The sequence below is a fragment of the Ostrinia furnacalis genome, unplaced genomic scaffold (assembly GCF_004193835.3).
Source record: "Ostrinia furnacalis isolate ACB-3 unplaced genomic scaffold, ASM419383v2 OfSCF0618, whole genome shotgun sequence".
Lineage (NCBI taxonomy): Eukaryota > Metazoa > Arthropoda > Insecta > Lepidoptera > Crambidae > Ostrinia > Ostrinia furnacalis.
In genome coordinates, this window is record NW_021130857.1 from 91,884 (window position 1) to 113,892 (window position 22,009).

General features: G+C 35.1%; 1 protein-coding gene across 1 annotated transcript in view; it reads left to right on the forward strand.

Moving 5' to 3' along the window:
- The window catches only part of LOC114366303 (sodium/potassium/calcium exchanger Nckx30C), a 60,901-nt gene extending 39,385 nt beyond the window's left edge, over positions 1 to 21,516 (forward strand). Inside the window, exons 3-5 of the mRNA XM_028323136.1 lie at positions 17,313 to 17,478; positions 18,406 to 18,537; positions 21,485 to 21,516. Of these exons, the coding sequence (XP_028178937.1) occupies positions 17,313 to 17,478; positions 18,406 to 18,537; positions 21,485 to 21,516 (330 nt within the window). The remainder of the gene's footprint in view (positions 1 to 17,312; positions 17,479 to 18,405; positions 18,538 to 21,484) is intronic.
- Positions 21,517 to 22,009: the final 493 nt, after the last annotated feature.

The window sequence follows — 22,009 nt, forward strand, 5'->3', positions numbered from 1 at the left end:
TTTCCATACTGAAACTGTCAATGCGCCAAACTTATTCTTCAGTTAAAAGTTATCCGACGATTGAAAAATTAGCCCTAAGGAATACAGATGTACAGACAACAGCGCATTAGACTCTACATTTCGTTGCAAAATCGCCTCTATTACTAGTACAACAGCTTCTACAGTGTCTGGTTAATTCTAATTGGACGTGCCGGCGTCTGTTCGAGTTATTTCCGAGTCGGGATCCAGTGATTGAAGGTCTGTCAATCCCAGGACTCTAATCTCGGCAACGTCGTCAACGCCGGCAACGTCAGCTAGCCAGCTGACGGCGGAGTTATTGGGGAATTCCGACTGACATTCGGATAGTTGAAACTGACTTGTTTGAGATTTCTAAAGCGAGGTAGTTTTATAATTGAGTAGCTTTTGTCCGCGACTTCGATCGATAAAAACTTTAACGCACTAAAAACTTTATCCAAAACTTGTTTGTTACTCAAATACGGCGTAGATTTCTGCGATTCGTAACTTGAATTGATTGCCTTAGATGGGAATTAGGGTAGGTACAGTTCCCTTCCTACAACCTTCAATTAATTAAATACTACCCATTTCTAGAAAATATCAAAAATCAAACCTGAAATCCACTACTTTCAAGGTCATCCAACACACTTCAGTGCTGTCAGGTTAACAAGTATTTCTTAGTCAAATCGAGGACGTTCTAGTTTACTAAATTGAATTAGAAATTAGCTTTGCGAAATTCTGAGAAATTTCTTCGTGAAAACGTCAAGAGCATCTTCCATTTTTCATTTCGAGCGACCACAAATAATAAGAACGCTCGGCCGAATTTCCTTTTTAAGCTCTTCAGTTAACTTAGACATAAAAGTCACGTTTAAGATGTATGCGAGACTTGGTGCATGCATAATGTCGTACGAACAAAGTCTGTAGGGTGGCCAATAATACTGAAATGTGCCGGATTACTCTCACTGTAATTTGGTTCCTACACCTAAAGTGCATTCGATGTGTTGTAAGGGAAACAGTTACTAAGCGTCATGAATTTCAGCGAATGTTAAAAATTGGAATAACACTGTCAGCATTCTCAATCAAAGTTTTTATTTCTTTGGCCTTCATAAACCTTTTAATAAAAACGCTTAAAAGTTTTGTTGAACTTTAAGTTTTATGTGGCATCATTCCAATCTGAACCTCACAGTCCATCCAAGAAGTATGAAGGCCCGGTTTCAAAATTAAAATATTCTTCCCAGCTCGAGCTGCTCAGTGCTCATCTTCTCTCATTTTATATGAAAATTTCTTACTTGATTAGAAGATGATTACGTTCGATCTAAAAATTAATCTCAATTCCGGAAACGAGCTGAAGTTTAATAAAATTATTTTCATTTTTTCATCGCGAGGCTAATTAGTGTAATTTTTTAAGACCAGCAAGATAATTTCGTACGCCCCGCGCACTCCCCGGAAAAACGTGAACGCCTAATACTTCCCAAAACTTTTGGTCACCCTACCCTCATTTCTAGTGCAGGTACACTGGACTGGAATTCAGGCCATCTATCGTTTTTTCGCATCCTCTGGAGTAGTTCCCTCGACTGCCATTGTTTGTTTGCTGAGAGCTAGTTTTTAATAAACTGCATATTCGTGGCTAAAGTTGAAGAGAAATGTTGTCTTGTGAAAAATAAAGTAGCTCTGTGGAAATACGTAGAGCCACTGCTAAGACTAGTTCGTCTGGTAAGGGGCAGTACAGTTCTAGTTTAAAATATGATATTATTTCTTTGTTAAGTTTAACAAACTGATGAACCCGGATTAGGCTAGTCCTAAAGAAGTATGATAGGCGATAAGTAGAAAGAAATTTAAAAATTATGATACTATGTATATCGTAATTAGATATTTCAAATTACTCTATCGCTGACACCGTCGCCGCAAATCTTCTTGAAAAGGAGTTCTTAGAGGCGAAATAATATGTAAAATTGTAATACAAAGTTAGTACTTTTTTAGTTTTAGTTATGTAATAAAATAAATAAAAACTTATAAAAGACTAAGCAAAATTTATAAGGTAGGTACTATATTTTTCAACCTAATTTCGCTGGCAAAACTGCGGCCATCATAATTCTCTAACTTTCCAACTTATAAAAATCACGCCAACAAGTTGTAATGAACTTATCTAGGCTAGACTGAAAACTAACTAGCTGGGGAGCTGTAGTTTGGAACTGTTCTCTTGGTGGCTGTTAGTCTCACTATTATGTTTTAAAATACCTAAAATAATAAGTATTTTTTGCTTTAAGAAGAGAATATTTTCTAGTCTGAAATTGTAAATTACGACGTTATATTTTACATTAAAAGTGTGTGTTTTAGCAGTTTTATGGAAAAGCTAATTTTTGAGGATGTTTAATTTTTAATACACTTAATACTAAACACTTTGTTGATTGTTTGGGCGTTTTAAGATTATAATTATTTTAACAATGACAACTATTATTTTACAGAATACTAGATAATATTAAAGATGGAAATATCACATGATGCACAAAAATTCTGATAACCTCTATAAAAATAATTAAAAGAAACAGTTGTTACTTTATGAAACTTTATGCAATTTAATTTTCTGGTCCCATAATTTGTATGAAAAATGCAATAACAAAATGACATACATAGTCATAAACCTGACTTCTATTATCACAGTAAGGTAATTAAGTGTTGACAAACTTACTTTTAAGACAATTAAAGATTTTCATTCGATATCACATCTCTACTATTCACTTGAACTCTACCATAATTACTTACTTATCTAAGTATTACAATCGCATCTATACCCCATTATCTACTTAGCTTACATATCTAGAACAGGGATGTTATGGATACCCGTAACCGTAACCGAAACTTTCGGATATCCGAAATAAAAAAATATCCGTAACCAATTTAAAAGTTTCGGATAGTTTCGGATTTAGGCAGTTTAAATTGTTTTTGTATAGCATTAATATGTAAAGACACAACAGCCTGATTTACCTTTATAATACCATCTAGTATCAATTTTTTTGTTTTTATTATTTTTTATTCGAATTTAAAATGTGCGGCCATGAATGAACCGTGTTGGACAACTATTGCAAATTGCATTCTAAAGCACAAATAGCCGTAACCGTAACCGAAACTTTCGGATATCCGAAATAAAAAAATATCCGTAACCGTAACCGAAACCGGTATAAAATTATTTCTATATCCGTAGCCGTATCCATAACCGAAACTACATATCCATAACATCCCTAATCTAGAATGCTATATTTAAATCCATTACGCTACTCTTCATTACCTACTTTACCTACATAACAGTAATGCCATTACTCATGCCTATTCCTACATTACTCATACATAGAACTAGAAATACGTTAGACATTTTGAAATCTGCTCGAAGTAACTGCATCTAAGTCTTCAGAAATAGATTTAGCCCCAGTTACTATAAGACTAAATTTTTCTATCGATTTTATCATAATTTTACGTGACGCTCTCATGACTTGACCAGCCCCTAAGTTATCATACAAATAACTTTTACTACATTTAAATTCACGGGAATTCACAACTTTGACTTAACAATTAAGTAAAAGTTATATTGATGGGGAATTTTACTAAGTGAAATATGATAAAATCGACATCCTATATGATCAGTGAATAACCCTTGCCACAAACTTGAAGAAACATATTTATTTGGAGAATACCAAATATTGAGAAAATTAAAGAAAGTGACAGCATGACGAGATTAAAGTGTTAACACTGAACAACTTTACCACTTCAATCAGTAAAGTCTTATAAAATGTAACATGAATTTTATGGCCACTGTATCCAGAATTAATTTGAAAACAGTGACAATACTACAATGAAGTACATACATTTACAATCTTATATGAAGTATATAAGACTGTAAAGATCTAAAATAAAAATATTTTAAATCTTTACATTATGAATTAGCGTTTTTGAAACTGGATAAATGATTCTTTTCTCAAGTCATTGTCTGTGGCCTGAATATTTGTTTGTTTATGTTTACTGATCATATCAAAATAGGCTTGTAGTAACCGGAGGTTAAAGCATGGTATAGTTCTGAACCGTTCTTAGCAGTAGATCCTTGAAGGCGGGTGAGCTAATCGTTGGTTTATAGAATAAGTCAATAAATAAGTGTTTTTTTTTCCCAGCTGTTTAGTCCCATGGGTATTCTATGTGCAAGATACTCCGTACACTGAGCGTCTTGTGCTAGAGAATATTTTTGTTAAAAACGGAAAGTGATGCAAAGCGAAGATATGATTAAAACTTTCTTCTAGACTTTTGAGATAGTTGTCTTGATCTTAGTTTTGTTGGTGACAAAACAATAAAAGTAAAGTAATCGACAAACGTGACGCCACGCGACACCACGCGACTCCACGCTACACAACACTACATGTTGATGTTCAACGATCAGTTGACAAAGTTTCTGACTACTTATACTTTTTTGTCACAAAATAGCGGCTAACACAATACAAAGTGCCACATTGTCTATCTTGACGGGTCGCCCGTAAATGTTAGGTGGTCATAAAATGGCACATGCCATGACAGAATGGTTTGATCGCGTCGTTTTATAGATAGACATTTTCAAAATAACTTGTTTTCTGGTCCCTAATATGCCCAAATATTAAATCATATTTTGAGTAGGGGAGACCGAGGAGAGTTGTAACGAAGTCAATTTCTCTAAACCTGTCAGTTTATCCAGTTAGCAACTTCGCGAATACGTTGCTCTTTTGTCACTCCACTGTACCATGAAATTGTCAGTTCGCTGTCAGTGCAAAGAAATCGATTTTATTACAACTCACCTATGTTACAACTCTCCTTGGTCACCCCTATTTGTGTAAACAAGAAGATTTTAAAACTTTTTCGGTTAGTCATTTCTTATCTTTGACCTCGATGAATACGATAAAAATATACCTAACGCAAAAACTTTCTGGCGCTCAATTTCAACATTAATTGTACTTGGCACTGACTTTTACATCGCTTTCAAGGGACAGCGTCGGACTGGCCATACAGTCGGGGTGGCATTTGCCAGCCGGGCCCCAGCCTGCGCGGGCCCCCCACGGCCTGGGTTGCGGGGCATGCGGCAACCGTAGCACAGGGGGCCCGCGCAGCGTGGCCCCTGTGCTACGGTTGCCCGCGTGCATGTCTCGGAAACTATGCGTCGTACAAAAAAATTGTACAGTCATAATTTGTAGGAAATTGCTTTGCCTACAAATATGTAAATATAACTATTTGCTTTAAAATAAAGATTAAAGAAGTTATAAGCAAAAAATAAAAAATCCTTTTTTCTTATGTTTTACTTTTCTAATTTTTAATTTAGGACAAAAAGTTATGTAAACATAATATTATTTGTAGGCAAAACAATTTGCTACAAATTATGACAGTGAATTTTTGTAAGACGCTTAAAAAGTGTTTTCAGCACTTTTTTCAAGATGGCGGTTGGGGGACAAGGGACCCCAAAAACTTGAGGTTAAGCTTCTATTGACCACATTGACACACACATGTCCCAAAAATAAAATTGCGTCCTCTAATAAATGCAATACTCGGAAAATTGCCGGGAAATCACGGGAGTTTTATTTTGCTTTTTTTTTAATGTATTACAGTGTTCAATTCTCAAAGTTTCATTCACGCAAGTGACTTGTGAGAGACGATTTTCAGCATTAAAGCGCATTAAAACGGGACTTCGTTCTCTACTGGGGCAAATTATACAGTGTGAGTCACGATAAAGTGTACATATGAAATTAGGTGAAACTAGACCTATTTTTATCGACAAAAAAGAGGTTTAAATTTATTTGAGATTTTTAAATTTTTTATGTAATTTTTTTTCTTCCAATTTCTTATTGTAAAGAAAACGTAATAACTTTTAAACTAAGAGGTATATCCTGATAAAATAAAAACTGAATAATGCTAAATAACAGACGATACAAAAAAAATACTCAGAAAATGCCAACAAATAATAAAAAATGGTACTTTTTGAAAAAAATCTGCTTATAAATTCGTGTTTTTTGGTTATTTGATTATTTTTTTTAAAAATGCCCCTATAACAGGTGGTTTTTATTGCTTTGTATTTTTCTCTATCGTATTACCTTTGTCAAACCAAAAATCGCATGTATTGTCTCTATCCCTATCACAACATTTTCTATGATAGTTTGAACAAAGGCCTACCACAACATTATTCTCCGCTACAGGTAGGGACAATTTTAATTTTAACTAAAATGCTTATTTTACTTCGAAATCTTTTGTTTTTATTTGAAATCTAAATTGTCTTTATCAAAATTACAAATCTAGAGCCATTTTCAGTTTAGTTGTTAACGAAGCGTTGAATGGCGGGCCCGGAGAGGCTTAGTTCAAACGATCATAGCAAATATTGTGATAGGGATAGAGACAAGCGATTTTTGGTTTTACAAAGGTAATACGATAGAGAATAATACAAAGTAATAAAAACCACCTGTTATAGGGGCATTTTTTGGAGAAATTTATCAAATAACCAAAAAAAAAAAGGATTTAAAAGCAGATTTTTTCCAAAAATATCATTTTTTATTTTTTTGGCATTTTCTGAGTAGGTATTTTTTTTAGTATCGTCTGTTATTTAGCATTAATACTGTTTTTACAGGACATACCTCTTAGTTATAAAGTTATTACGTTTTCTTTACAAAAAGTAATTGGAAGAAAAAAAAATCTAAAAAAAAATTTCTTAAAAAAAACTCAAAAAATTTTTGACCTCTTTTTTGTTGATAAAAATAGATCTACACTCGCGAGCAAAAGTATGGAATCACTTACATGAAGTTGTTTCCACGCGATCATCTGTACTAACGAATTTGTTAGTAACAAAAAAAGTGGCACCATTTTAAAGATTGGACTTTTAAATTTAAATTAATACCAAATTCATTTAAATCACACCAGTATTTTAAAAGATATCCCGGCTGATGTGAAGAAGTAAGGAAAAAGACATGTATGAACTGTTTGATATGTCGCGAGTTGCGGCCTATTTACTCCCTGTAAAAGTACGTGTTTTCGGATTTTTGCTTTCACACAGTAATCCATACACATCTCCGCTTCTTTTGACACTTTACCTGGGAATTTACACCTTTCGAAGCAGCACAAATCGTTGCACTATTGCAAGAAGGGCTCGGCCAGCGGGCTGTCGCACGTCAGCTCCACATAAGCCAGTCCTAGGTTTCGAAAGTTTTAAGACGCTTTCGGGAGGCTGCTGGCTTTATCCCGAGACCAAGTTCTAAACAGCGCCGGTGCACATCGCAGAGGGATGACCGTTTTTTCATGTCAGCCTCTCTATGAAATCTTCGTTTGACTGGTATCGATGTCCAGCAAGAGCTCAGAAATGTTCGTAGGAAAGCTTTTAGAGAGTGGACAGTTCGTCTAAGATATAAGCAATATAATTTGACACCAAAAAGGCCTGCCTCAGGCTCAAAACTGACGGCAGGTCACCGACAAGCCCGCTTTCAATTAGCTCGCACTTATTTCGATGGGAAGGCGAGTAATGGAGGCGAGTTTTGTTCTCCGATGAATGCAGACTGTGTTTGCAGTGCAGCAGTCGAAGAGGGTGGTTGCTCGACTTCCCATCGAGATATGTACGAGCAAATTAAAAGCGTGCTTATCGGTGACCTGCCGTCAGTTTCGAGTCTGTGGCAGGCCTTTTTGGAGTCAAATTCTATTGCTTATATTCTTAGACGAACTGTCCACTTGCTAACAGCTATCCTACGAACATTTCTGAGCTCTTGCTGGACGTCGATACCAGTCAGATGACGATTTCATAGAGAGGTTGACATAAAAAAACGGTCATCCCTCTGCGATGTGCACCGGCGCTGTTCAGAACATGGTCTCGGGATAAAGCCACCAGTCTCTCGAAAGCGTCTTAAAACTTTCCAAACCCAGGACTGGTTTATGTGGAGCTGACGTGTGACAGCCCGCTGGCTGAGCCCTTCTTGCAATAGTGCAACGATTTGTGCTGCTTCTGAAGGTGTAGAATCTCAGGTAAAGTGTCAAAAGAAGCGGAGATGTGTTTGGATTAACATTTGAAAGCAAAAATCCGAAAACACGTGCTTTTACAGGGAGTAAATAGGCCGCAACTCGCGACGTATCAAACAGTTCATACATGTCTTTTTCCTTACTTCTTCACATCAGCCGGGATATCTTTTTAAATACTGGTGTGATTTAAATGAATAGGCTAGTTTCCTAAAATATTTTTTTTAGTCCGTCATGTTTAATATCAAAATATTTTTATTTGTCAATCTAACAAATAATTACATAGTTATGGTGCGTTGAAGTTCCGCACGACGTCACAACGTGCGGCACTTTTATAAATGCACGCATTGACGTCACGGGCCTCTTCTTATGAACTTTGGCGCGCTTTATCTCTTTAAATTTTCATTAGTTTGAAAAAGTGAAAAATACGTGTAGAGTATTTTTTGATAAGTTAACTGACGGACTAATTAAAACTCTTGTTAAAAGTCCAATCTTTAAAATGATGCCACTTTTTTTGTTACTAACAACATCGTTAGCACAGAAGATCGCGTGGAAACAACTTCATGTAAGTGATTCCATGGTTTTGCTCGCGAGTGTAGTTTCACCTAATTTCATATGTGCACTTTATCGTGACTCACACTGTATTAAATACATAATCGGATCTAATCAAGGATGACGAAAACAGAAGCTTTTACGATCGAGTCATTAACTGCTTAGCTGAAAGTTCTCCTCTTTTGAAAAAAAAGTTGATTGGCTAGCTTTTTATTAGTAAATACCTAATTATTATTTTACTTTATTTTAGTATTGTCTCGGGCCTCGGGATTGCGATCAGCCACCCGGGCCCTTCCGGCCCAGTCCGACCCTGTCAAGGGACAAAGAAGAAACAAGGTCAGAACGTCATCTCCAGTTAAATATCGCCTTTAGAATTTATGCTAGAACCTAATGGTCTATTAGGGAAACAAAGAGCCCTATTATACATAAGGGACAATGGATATTATTGGCAAATGAGTTGGGGGAGCACATTTAATACAACGTTTAAAAATATTTTGGGAAACTTTACCCAAATAGTGCAAAAAAGGTTTCTGTGGTTGAGAAACCATTTTTTTCAGAAGCACCATAAATACAAGGTAGGTTTTCTATGAATAAGTAGAGTGAAAAAAATTTGAAATAAATTACTTATTTAATTAATTTATTAACGGCATTTTATTAACAAAGGAAGAGGGAGGCAACATCCCTTTAACTTATCTACTACGAGTACCTACATATTTAATTTTGGTACTTACTTATTGAAATTTTCAATAAAAATACCAAATCAGTATTCTTGAAAATACTTGATGCATCAATTAAATTAATGCTTATGTTGATTGATATTTGAACGATTCAATTTTGGTGAATAACAGGCACAAGAATGCCGTTAAATATTAAATTCAAAATTAACTCTTAATCAATGCTTGCTTTGAAAGTTAAGAGATGGGCAGTGGTATTTGGCTTGTAACGACACTCCACCACGATGGCCTACTTGTAAACAAAAAATGTCGGACCCTCTTCAAACTGGCATCTGATGACAAAACTCCACTCGTGTTCTTTCGTAAGTTGTAAACTGTAAGTAGGCGAGCGGGAAAAATGGGGCTACAATGTTTACATTTCTCTCACACTAACCGATAAGCCAGTATGAGTGACAGTGACAAATAGACCCGATGCGTAAACAGCCCTGCAGAGTGGACTCAAAACATATCGCAGATGCTTTAAAGTTTTTATTGGACCGGAAAACGAAGTAGCGGTTTAATTATTGAAACGTAAAAAAACAAGTACTTCTTCCACCGAGCGTAAAGTTTCAAAAAATATGTTTGCAATTGAAGCTCATGGTCGTCTCCGTTAGTTTTTTTTAAATGAGTGGGGCCCCTTCGTAAAAAGCTAAATAAATATGCTTAGGTTACGAGTGAGCTCACCATAATAGTCCAGAGGCGGTCGGGTTAGAACCAGCATTCCTCGGATCTCGAATTCGCCAATCCGGCACCGATAGAATGTTTTTCTATTGAATATTTTCGTCTTAGAAACAAACTACCATCTTGTAGACCGAGGAGAGTTGTGAAATTGTCGATTTTTGGAAACCTAATAATTAACTCTATCAGCGAACTCGCAATAACGCGGATTTGTTAGCTCAAGACTTCAACTAATAACGCGCACTGTTGCCAGCTCGCAAGCAGTTAATAAGTTCCAAAAAGTCGACAATGTCACAACTCGGCCTTCCCTCTTATGTTACTATTACTTCTAACCTTATCTTTTCAACACTTCTTTAAACATTAACCTTTCCATTCCACACACCTCGTCCCGGTCCTTCAATCCCGCCCGTCGTCACCTACAACCTGTTTACATACGTTTGTTATTTTAAATCTGGCAACTTTTCCTTTCCCCAAATCGGCCGCGAATACATTTTATATGAGCCTCGCACTTCAGATTCCCGCTTTGTTTTCCAAGGGGCGTGTTGTGTGCAGTGCCGTAGCTAGGTAACCAAGGGCCCTGGGGCAAATAAAAAATGGGGCCCCACTGCTGCTATCTAAACTGGTTAAGTTTTATCAAGAAAGAAAGAAAAACATTTATTTGGTATCAAAAATAAATTACAATACAGATCAACTTATAAAGAGCAAAAAAAAGAATTATTTGTACCAAACTGGTCTCTGCTCAGTATGAGGCCATAACGTACTCGGGAGCATGTTTATTGATATGAGCTTACGTACTCCTAATGCATTAATTTTTTTACCGTTCTCTTCTCAATATTTTAAAACGTACATCGATGAATATTAAAACGCACATATCGCTATCCGTCAAATTGACAACACAGCCAACCCACAGTAAGAAAGAATTTAGGGGAATTCCGTAAGTATAACTTTCGAATTTCTCTCTATTTACCTAATCTCTAAAATGGGATAAATTTTCAAAAGTTTCGTTCGATTGAGATTTTTTGGTAAGGATTAGAAAGCCCCCTGAGCTTTAGCAGGCTTTAGGGCCCCGGGGCACTGCCCCGCTTAGCCCCTTTAAAACTAAGTATACGCCACTGGTTGTGTGCTGGAAGAACACATTTAAACACGCGAAATTTACATTTTTGGAAGGTGATTTTTTAATGGACGGCGCCACCTCACCCCGCAAATGAGGGTTAAGGCAGTTACATAATTTATAACCGCGACGCGTTTTTATCAATGAAATAAATTGTGGACGCAAATTAAGGATGAATTATTATTTTAAGATTAATATTTTCGGTTTTCGTTAATCGTTGTTAATATTTGTGTAAAGTAATTCAATTTTATTGGTCACTTAAAGCTTAAAAGTCTATGTGGTTGTTTAAAAGGGTTGTCTGATGATTCTATACTTAGGTATAAAAGAAAGAAATAAAAATATTTATTTGGTACCAAAAATGAAACAATAAGTACAAATAAGCATAAAAATTGACAAAATACAAATAAAGCTAAAACAAATTCTTTCTCCATTCTCGAAAGTGGAAAATCAATTTATCACAAGTCAAGAGTCATCCAATTTAAAATGAGGTCAGTCCAGGTTCATGACTCGCTGACACCGTGATTGATGAATTGGTTAGCGGATTAGGGTGTATCCACATTGGCACGTGACGCGGGGCGTACGTGGGGCATTAATTGTGCCCCCAGAGACACATGCGGGCCGTAAGCGAGCCTAAACGTTCACCTCTGCAACTCTGCAATGCACCTTAAATATTTATTTATAGTGAATCAAATCAATAATGTTAATGTTAATTTATTAACAGTATATTAAACAATAACTTGTGTACAGTTCAATATTACTCGTATATCTGTACGCTACATACTTAATTCCATCTTGGTCTCAAATCTCTTATTTTGATTGTTGAAATAACTAAGTATGGCGGTTTACAGATTTTTTTTTTTATTAAAAATTTTGGGAACATATCAGTGGACAGAGAATTTTCTCGTTTTCCTAAAAAAACAGGCAGAAAAATGCACAGTACAGCGAAAGTAAATGTATTCATCGTTAAAAGTATGGTATGATATGATAGAGACAGTCAGAAATTGCTGAAATGCACAGAAGATTACTGAAAATAAAATTCGCAAAACGTTTCCAAATTCTAAAATATCCCAATTATTCCACTTTATCAACTCTACATTTTCATAATAAAATGTACATGGAATTTTATTGAAAAATTTCCCAGTAAATCGGCTGAAAAGCAATCAATCGCTGAAAGCAATAACCCAGCGGCCGGCCGATGCAGGACCACAGCCGGGGTGAAACAGCCAGTACGGGTCAGCTGGTATTAAAAAATATGGCGACCAAATGTTACAGCCAAGAAACATTCTAACATTAAGAAAAAAAAATCTGTGTCTACTACAAAATTAAATATAAGTGATATCGCTGTCTAGAATAAATTAATACATACTCTATAATGGCTTTATTGATTACGAACCTGAAGAAATCGAATGTATCAGGTTTTTATAAGTTGTTCTTATATTGAAATAGTATTTTAAACATTTAAGGTGCGAAAATCAATCTATTGAAATAAGTTTAACAATAGGAATCGGAACATGAAAATGTCAATTCTTTATTTTTTAAAATATTTCATTTGTCGTTGGCCTTGAAAATCTAAAAAACAATTGGACTGGCTAGGGCTGTTCTCACTGAACTATACGTGCGGTGTGAATCGCTTTACGATCAGCGCGATCAGATACCGGCCTTCCATTACCGGCCGTCCGGAACGAATGCGATACGGCCTTTTTGTAAATTAATTTCATGTGGGTAATTGCTGAAAAACAGGAGAATGGAAATGTTTTTCCAGTGGAGATATGAGGTGTTGTGTTTTTACTATTTGGTTATTGGCAGTTAATTTGTTTTATTGGGTGTTTACTGTACTTTCAGGGTTATATCGTGTTTTATTTTATGATCCAATGTAGGTGTTTAATAATGTTAGGCTTTACATATAGTAACCTAATTTGTTTTCTGAGGTATGGAAATATTTTTCTTGTAGATCAACTGATGACTGTCCAGTCAAAAGTAGAAATAGACAGTAATTCAGGTATTCTAGCGAAAAATCCTCTACAAGACTGAAAGACTTGCCGGCTAAGTGTGTTTATCAGAAAAACTACACGCGCGCGTCAAAATCCTTAATGAAAATTTGTATTTTTATTTTATTGTTTGGGAAACAAACAGCATTCTTAACACAAAGCCTACTAACAAAGTTTTATTTTTATTTTTTATTCCTTATAAATGGTTAAGGGTTGGAAAGCTTATTCATTAACTAGCTTTCCGCCCGCGGCTTCGCCCGCGTGGAATTTTGTCTGTCACAGAAAAACTTTACCGCGCGCGTCCCTGTTTCAAAAACCGGGATAAAAACTATCCTATGTTCTTTCCCGGGACTCAAACTATCTCTATGCCCAATTTCATCAAAATCGGTTGCGAGGTTTAAGCGGGAAAGCGTAACAGACAGACAGACAGACAGACAGACAGACAGACAGAGTTACTTTCGCATTTATAATATTAGTTGGGATTAAATCAAATGCACGTGCAATCACGATACACCTGTAAATTCTCCATTATGGTAAAAAGTCACCCTGTATTAAGGTTCTGACTATCCGAGCATTAAGGTGCAATTTATAGTTTCCTTCGGAACCCTGGCTGAATAGTAAGCGTCCTATCTCACGTAGTGATGTAACGAACGGAAGTATCGATAGTTTAATCGACCCCTCTTAATAGCATCCGCACGCGAAGGCATTTTGACGCGAAAGGAAAAAGTTTTTGCTATTCCATTGTGAATTAAATTTCGATATGTTTTATTGTTCAAATACAGTGTGTAGGTGTTACCGATCATAACTATGCATTATAATATGAAGTATAAAATAATATTTAATTTCAGGCACCTTTTAGTTTTGTAAAATTATTTTAACCTACATACCCATAGTTCTACTTATAAACTCCGACAAAAACCCTAATAACAGTAATAAAAAATACAGTCGTTAATTTAATACTAAAGTTTCAGAATAGCTTCATTTTTTTATTTCGGTCAAGGAACCTGAATAATTTTAAAAGAGAAATCTATACTAATATTATAAAGAGGAAAACTTTGTTTGTTTGTTTGGTTGTAATGAATAGGCTCAAAAACTACTGGACCGTTTTTAAAAATTCTTTCACCATTCGAAGGCTACATTATCCACGAGTAACATAGGCTAAATTATATTTTGGAAAAAATTGGGTTCAGGGGTCCACGCGCGCGAAGCCGCTGGCAGAAAGCTAGTGAGTAATAAGTTCCTTACAATACAAACTTTCATTCCATCTTTCATTTCTCCAAGTTTTTCTTTGTATAGTTAAAAAAAGAATGGTTTCATTTTCCTAACTCTAATTCCATTCGACATGAAATTACAGAAAATATAAAATATTTTTCATGATCATCATCATAGGTTAACTTTTCAAAAAGTTTTTAAACTCGCTAGTTAAGGCTATTACTCTGTAGCTCGTATAAGTGTTAAAGTAAAATTAAAGTTGGTCCGTTACCAGGAACTTTGCGAACTATTGCCATAGGGAAAACCCTTGCTTGGAACATTTTATCAGCGACATGCCACGTATTAACTTCGGAAACTTGGTAAAGATAACATTAATATCATTTTAAAAACGTCTGTGCTAGTTGGAAAAGTTTTAAAGTAACTTTCAGAGTTAAATGTTACTTACTTAAACTCAACAAAGTATTTCTTATTTTCGAAGCACAGAATTTTTAAGACAGTCAAATCGAGAACCCATTCTTAGAAAAACACACCACTTTATTTGTAAACCTATATCTCATCTGGGTATCGAACCCAGTTTAATCGAGCGATTTTAATTTTCTACACTCCAAAATATCTTTAAACCCGAACACTACCTATAAAGCGGGCCTGTATAAGGCGACAGTGAATAAGCACTTACAGGGCAGATATTATGTAAGACACGTTTCACGTAACATCAGGTGTGATTGCGGTCAAATACCTGACGTATTCTGAATTTAAAAAAATACTCGTATGTACACGGAATTTTTAGTGAGGTTCCAAAACAAAATGTTTCAAAAATATCGATATTTATTTCCCTTCCCTATCAAGCGCTAGTGCCGGTAAAATGCTCCTCGACCGCTATAATTCAGGCGCAAAGCAATAAAATGATAGAATATAGGTAGTAAGGCGAGTAAATCTCCAGTGAGCATTCCTCCCAGTGTTTGCAAGAATATTCACATGATCGTGAACGCTAGAAATATTTTTAGATTTTAAATGTATGAGAAAATTCTTATACTGGAAATTCGTTGGTGCAGCGCTGCAAGCATTGTCTTTTACTATAAAACAGTCTGCTTTCAGTGAAGACTTGCGTATTTTTTCCTACTATACATATAAATCAAGCCAAAGAGTCATTGAACCAATTTCAGAATCTATTTTCAGTTGCTCTCCCAAGAATATTAATTCATAAAGATTAGTATTATCTTCTTCTTCTATGTCTCGACATCTTCGCCTGCTGAAGTATCCAAAATTCATCAAAATTGGTGTGACTTGTACTTAAATACAAAAAAAAAACGAACCGGCATATCTACTTGGTAAATAAATCCATTTCCACACAACTTCAGTTTAACAAAAGAAATGTATAATTAATAAGGCAAATCAGCAAAACTACGTATAACACGCCTACTTGCCCGGCCATTACGCGTAATGCCCGCGATTCGTCTGGGCAATGCGCGGAATGACGCGGGCAAAACGAAATGTCCCCACTTAAGTACAGCTTGTGGAGTACAGCCAGGAAACTATGCCATTTGTCAACACGTTCTTTGTTGGCATTTGATCATAGTACACATTAAGGGTTTTGAAGTAAGAAACATTGTGATGTTAGTCTCTGCAATGTTTTTATTTCGGCTGGCTTTTCTGGTAAATCAAGATGCAAGCCTATTTTGAAGATTGTTTTCTCCTATAGTACAACTAGGAAATAGAGTCAGCCCATTCTTTGTTGGTTGGTTGTTCTTTGTATAATAGTCTTACACAATAATTAGTCAGTCATGAAGAAAGGAACATTCTGATGCGAGGCTTTGGAAATTGCTTTTTGTTTCGGCAGGCTTTAGTGATAAACCAAAACGCATTTAGAAAATACTTTGCCAATGGCAAAGCCCGCATTAGTTTAGTTTGTCATCATTGTAAAAAAGTCATACTGTTTTATGCTGGCTGTTCTATCTTGACTGTGATAAGTACATTAATCTAAGGCAAAAGCGTGGCAAAAGGTACCCTTGTGGTACTTAAATTATTCAACAACTTAAAAACATTTTTGTGAATACAACAGTGAAGTTTATCGCGTCATTGAACATTGAACAGGCTACCTATACAAGTAATATTAGAAAATTATACAAATATACAGACGGCACATCAAGCTTAAAATTGTGGCCCTTAAATGTCAAGTCTCTAATTAGGTAACGACAATACAAACGACACAATCCAAAACGAAATAAGACAGTAACTCCGAGTAATTTACTCACCATATTAACGATGTTACTATTCCCTTCTACTACTATCAGTTCAGTGTAACCATCAAAGAGGCAGTTTAATTAAAATGGTGGTGAGTGGGTTCGAGTGAGCTTCAAATTAACCCGACCTTAACCCGGCACTCAGCTCGAGCTGCACTTATTTAACGGCGGAAAATCAACTGAAACTTTACTTGGCAAGGCTTGGAGAAGGTGCAAAATCGTATTGAGAAAATGAGTAGACTGGAAAAGAAAAATCGTTAGGTTCTGCATTAGAATGTTATTTGTTCCGTGGGTGAATCGATTATGAAACTTTTTGGATGAAAATTCTAGCCACAATCTTTTTTAACTGGATTTGCTTTAAACTATTTATGAGTAGGTAGGTTCATTAAAACCGACTTTTAAATGGAACAGACGCGTAGACGTGTAAAGTCCTTATTGTAGCCGTAACGAAACAATAATAACTTATAGAACCTGTCAAATCCAAGAAATCATTTTTATATTTAACGACTACCTAATAACATTGATCAGTTATACGATTTGTGATTTTATTTTGAGACCTCGACACATTTACAAAAGTTGTAGTATTTCCGAATCAGAATCAGATCTAACAGGTTTTTTTAGATACTGTCAGGTTAGGAAATTCATAGAATCCGTTGCGTTCATGATGATACCTAACAATATTAGCGCGCGTCGAGTCTTGAAGACGCATAGGAAAGATTGAAAAAGCCTTAGCACGGCAACACAAATCTCAGTTGCTGCATAACGTTGTCCTAATGAAATATAACCCTTTAAGTCCTGACTGGCCTGTCTCACCAATACCGTTTCTCCACAGCACGGCAACGCGACGACATCAAGCGAGACGTCGGTGGGCACGAACACAGCGACGGGAGCGACCCCATCAGCAGGGCCCAGCAAAGCGCCCCCTGCTGCCAAGTTCCGCCACGGTCTGCTGCAGCTAATGATACACACCATCGACCCCATGCACGACGGTGAGTTAGGTACGCACCGCGCTTCGCTTCACACTTCACTCGAGCTGGGACGCCGTCGGGCGGGCGATGGTCGTGATGGTCGATGGTCTTTTGTTTTTGAGTTTTATTTTATCCAGCCAGTTGTTTATTTGTTGTCATATTTCCAACTGTCATTTTATTTTTTTATCGCTTTCGTTTTTTCCATGTTCTTTTTTATATTCAGCCAGGTACCTTTAATAATCCGATTTCGCACTGTCCTTGTTTATCGATTTCGTAAATGAGGTTAAATCTTGCAATAGTCAACTTTACTATTCAAGATTTAACCCTGATAAATGCGACGTAAGTTCAAAATTAGTTTTCTGTAAAATGTGAAAATAATAATAAATATTCACATAAGACAAATACCTAAATACGGTGGCAATTATTAGTAATAACTCTAAATATCTTTCTTCATCAAGTATTTTACGATACATTATTTTTCATCCTTCAAGTTATACCTACCTGTGACGAAGAAAAAAAAACTAATAATGTAAATTTTCAGCTACTCTTTACGTGACCTTTACTTAGTCTGAAGGATTAGACATTTTCTTTGTGAAGTTCCAAATTTATTCTAGAAAGTCCAGTCTGTAAATACATTTTCTTTTTCAAAGCTTAAATAATGAGATTGAAAATACACAAAATTGTTTCCTCAGCATAATTTTTACCTAATCTCATTTCATAAGTACCTATCCAATATTTTTTGCGAAATCGGACAAATACTACGTCTCTTAGCTACTACGTCTTTTGGCTAACAAAGCCCCAATTCGATCCCCTTATTTCTGATACCCCTTCAATCCAATCCATTTCAGATTTAATTTAATTAACCAGAGACTATCTCGATCCATTTTAGAAATTCGATGTTCAAATTCAAATTTTAAAAAATCATTTGATATTCGAAACTCGAATTGAATCGTAAAGAGCTCGTTCACCCGACGGCAGAACAGATCAGCCTATCTGGTGCCAAGTGGCGAGGCGGCCAAGGAGACACGCCCAGCAATGAACTGGCAAAGCACGCCAAGTACAGCTTATCAATGTCGATTTCCATCCGAGGTAAGTTTAGTGGTTTTTTTACTACTTTTCGTGTATTCGTGTTCACGAATCCGCTTTCTCCCCACGTTTCACTGGTCTAACTGAAGTTCACTGCTTACGTTTTTTGTACAGAAATACTGTTGTTATTTGTACCTATTTTTTATTGTTATTAGGTAACTAGCGGCCGCCCGCGACTTCGTACGCGTGGATCCCGTTTTACCCCCTTCATCTATCTTACGCGGTTTAGATTTTTTCATATAAATGTTTTTTCCCGCTAACTCCCGTTCCCGTGGGAATTTTGCAATATCCTGTTGTAAATAAGCTTTAAAATTACTAAGATACCTGCATGCCAAATTTCAAGCGTCTAACTTAAGCGGTTTAGATTTTTTCATACAAATATTTGTTCCCGCTAACTCCCGTACCCGTGGGAATTTTGCAATATCCTGTTGTAACTAAGCTTTAAGTTTACTAAGATATCTGCATGCCGAATTTCAAGTGTCTAACTTAAGCGGTTTAGATTTTTTCATACAAATGTTTTTCCCCGCTAACTCCCGTTCCCGTGGGAATTTTGCAATATCCTGTTGTAACTAAGCTTTAAGTTTACTAAGGTACCCGCATGCCAAATTTCAAGCGTCTAACTTAAGCGGTTTAGATTTTTCACACAAAAGGATTTTCCCGCTAATTCCCGTTCTCGTGGGAATTCCTAAGTATCCTATAACCTGCTCAGGAGTATGAAGAATAATTGTACCAAGTTTCGTTAAAATCCGTCGAGTAGTTTTTGTTTCTATAAGGAACATACAGACAGACAGACAGACAGACAGACAGACAGACAGACAGACAGACAGACAGACAGACAAAAATTTTACTGATTGCATTTTTGGCATCAGTATCGATCACTAATCACCCCCTGATAGTTATTTTGAAAATATATTTGATGTACAGAATTGACCTCTCTACAGATTTATTATAAGTATAGATAGAATACTATAATTTACTATTCTTGTATTTAATACACTAGCTTAAATAATTTATTTATCACTTATTAAGGTCAGTTTCACCAATCACAAAACTTTAAAATGTAGTAGGGTAAACCGTATAGCTATTGCCCACTTAAAGATTTCAAACACATGAAGATGAAAAATTAAAGAAAGTACTATAATTATCGACCATTTATGACTTTTTTCTTATAACTCAATAAACTGTTAAACAGAATATTAACAGTTTTTAGTTAAAACTTACGTAACTTAGAAAATATTGAACTAAATTTAAAATCCTCCAAAAAGTACAGTCATTGCCCATTACTTACACTAATTGCCCACATTAAAGCACAGTAATTGCCCAGTTTCTTAAAACAAAACAATCAATTTTAAAATGACAAAATAGGCTTAAATAAACAAAACAAAACATTAAACTTAAATTCTAGTAGTACAGTCTTCAAAATTTCAAAATAAATTGCGTTTGGCCTTATTAACTATATTATCAAATATTTCTTAAGCTGATGTTGATGACTCAGAATCGGTAGAGACAGAATCATCTACTTCAAAACATAGACGACGCAAAAATTTTAATTTTATATGTAGATTTTATATGTATTTATTTTTTATCTTCTTTGATATCAGTTCAAGTGGTTGCTCAGAATGTTCAATTAGCTGTTGGTTATTCTTCCCCAAAGTTGTATCGATTTCCGTACGATTAACATTTTCACTAGTAGATTTAACGTAGGATTTTCATTTTTTGTATTTATTGCGTTTGAATTTTTATCAATTTTTTCAAGCCATATCATATTTTTCAGCAATTTATCTTGTAGATAAATTGTTGGATACATCTTGTACAGCTTCGATCGCTATTTGCAAATTTTCTATGCTATATTGAACTTTTGGAGTCTTTGGCATACTGAAAATGAAACATTAAAAGCCATTTCAATATTTATGCCTGTAAATTGCAAAACAAGTCTAGCAATGAGCAACTTAAACACTGCTACTGCATGGTGGCAACACTCTAATAATAATTGCCCTGGGCAATAACTATACATTAACAAATGGCAATAACTGAAATGATGGTGGGCAATAACTAAAAATATACAGATTTACGTGCAGTGATTACCCACCGTTAAAATGACCGTTAGAAATCAAATTTTATCAGTTATTTTCATTGACAATAGAGGAAACACTTATAATTTCATCATAACTGTACACCATTAGTTGAATATTAAATAACTTGCAAAAAAAATTTAACCTCTAAGAAAGTAATTCCTTAGTAAAATTGTTAAAGTCTTTACCTGTTTGAGTATTTTTCACCCGTCTTGACAAAATCCGTCATAACTGTTTTTTTTAGTGTTTCCTATTGTAAATTTTAAATCTACTGTACATTGATCTCGGAGCCATCTACTTAGTAAATTCAAATCTAACTAGAGTGATTCAAAGTCAGCTCCTGACAATATTAGGTATTCTTAAAGCGGGCAATCACTACCAGTGGGCAATCACTCTCTGGTTTACCCTACCTAGCCTATTTCATAGTTATATGTCGTAACATTTGAAAAATAAAGTAGCTTGTGGAATGATGGTGAAAAAGACCGTAATTAATCTTTTAATACTTATTTTAACACAATTCTTAAATTGTAAGTAGGTAGGTAGTTTAAAACTCAAATTTTCTAAAAACTAAGTTTTAAATAGCTTGCTAACAAACCTAATTAGTGAACTGAAAATGTTCTTTGTTAATTTCAGCAAAACTAATTTTCACATTAATAAATTAATTTTCAATTCAGCATAATTTGTGGTAGTGTCCTAATGAAGCTCGTTATTTATTCTTCTTAATTATTTCATTATTTCTTCAGCTTTGAAACGCCTTAAAATTCACAAAGGGTTGGGCTTTGCTCAAGTTATTTCTCTTAAGTATTTTTATTCAAATTTTCATTATTTTAGGTAGATTAACTAAAATCACGAACATTTTTACTTAAATTTTGTTTTAGGCCAATATTCTGAAAAAACACTCAACGTTTAGAGTGAACATTATTATTATCATGAAGCAGAATATTTCGCCATAATTTCAGAGAATCAAGCTTGTGATTGGTCGAATTTAAATATTGAAACTTGAGCCTTATTATTGAGTATTGAATTCATACTTGAGCGTCTTTTCAGAATACAGCCCTAAAATATAATTAGAGTTTATTACATTATTTAAACTTTATTTGACTAAAACTCTTTAAACTTTTGTATAATAATGGAACCTGTATGTATTTCATTACAATGTTTGATTGAGTAATGAGTAGAATATTATGTAGGTAAATACTTATCAATCCAGAAAATCAGAACAGAAGAACATCATCAGAAGAAAGAAAACAGAAGAAAACCAACAGTCTCAGGCATTAGTAATATAAAGTACTAAATTTTTAATTAATGACGTACTTTTCATTACTAAACCCTGCGGCTGTAACTTGCCTCAATCGAAGACAGAAGAACATACAGAAGAATATGGACTTAAGAAGAATACAGAA